General features: G+C 42.5%; 1 protein-coding gene across 1 annotated transcript in view; it reads right to left on the bottom strand.

The window, feature by feature from the left end:
- The window catches only part of LOC106880591 (transcription factor RFX4-like), an 85915-nt gene that overhangs the window by 10657 nt on the left and 74708 nt on the right, over positions 1 to 550 (bottom strand). Inside the window, 1 exon segment of the mRNA XM_052968016.1 lies at positions 310 to 511. Coding sequence (XP_052823976.1) covers positions 310 to 511 — 202 coding nt within the window.

Below are 550 nucleotides of genomic sequence, written 5' to 3' on the forward strand. Positions count from 1 at the left end.
CGAAATACAGCTAAGCATTTCGCCCGGCGTGCTAACGATTCTTATTTCTTTACTGCCCACAAGAGGCTAAACACAGAGGGGACAAACAAGGACAGACAAAGAGATAAAGTCGATTACATCGACCCCAGTGCGTAACTGGTACTTAATTTATCGACTCCAAAAGGATGAAAGGCAAAGTCCATCTCGGCGGAATTTGAACTCAGAACGTAACGGCAGACAAAATACCGCAAAGTATTTTGCCCGGCATGCTAACATTTCTGTGCCAGCTCGCTGCCTTGAGATTGATACATTGTTGATTCATAATTGTACCTGGAAATATGGTTTACAGGTGTGACCGGAAGTGCATTCTGTGTGGAGGGTTGCATGCTGGGATTGCTGGAATTTGATCGGCTGGAATCAGCAGCTGGCGAATAGGCAGACTTTATAGTGACAGGTTGAGAATTATCGTGGACGGGACTGCGACTTTGATTCACATGAGACACTTCGTTGACATTACGTTGACAAGAATAGTCTGAAAAGGAAAAAAAAAAAAAAAAAAAAAAAAAAAAAA

The sequence above is a fragment of the Octopus bimaculoides genome, chromosome 5 (assembly GCF_001194135.2).
Source record: "Octopus bimaculoides isolate UCB-OBI-ISO-001 chromosome 5, ASM119413v2, whole genome shotgun sequence".
NCBI classification, from domain to species: Eukaryota; Metazoa; Mollusca; class Cephalopoda; order Octopoda; family Octopodidae; genus Octopus; species Octopus bimaculoides.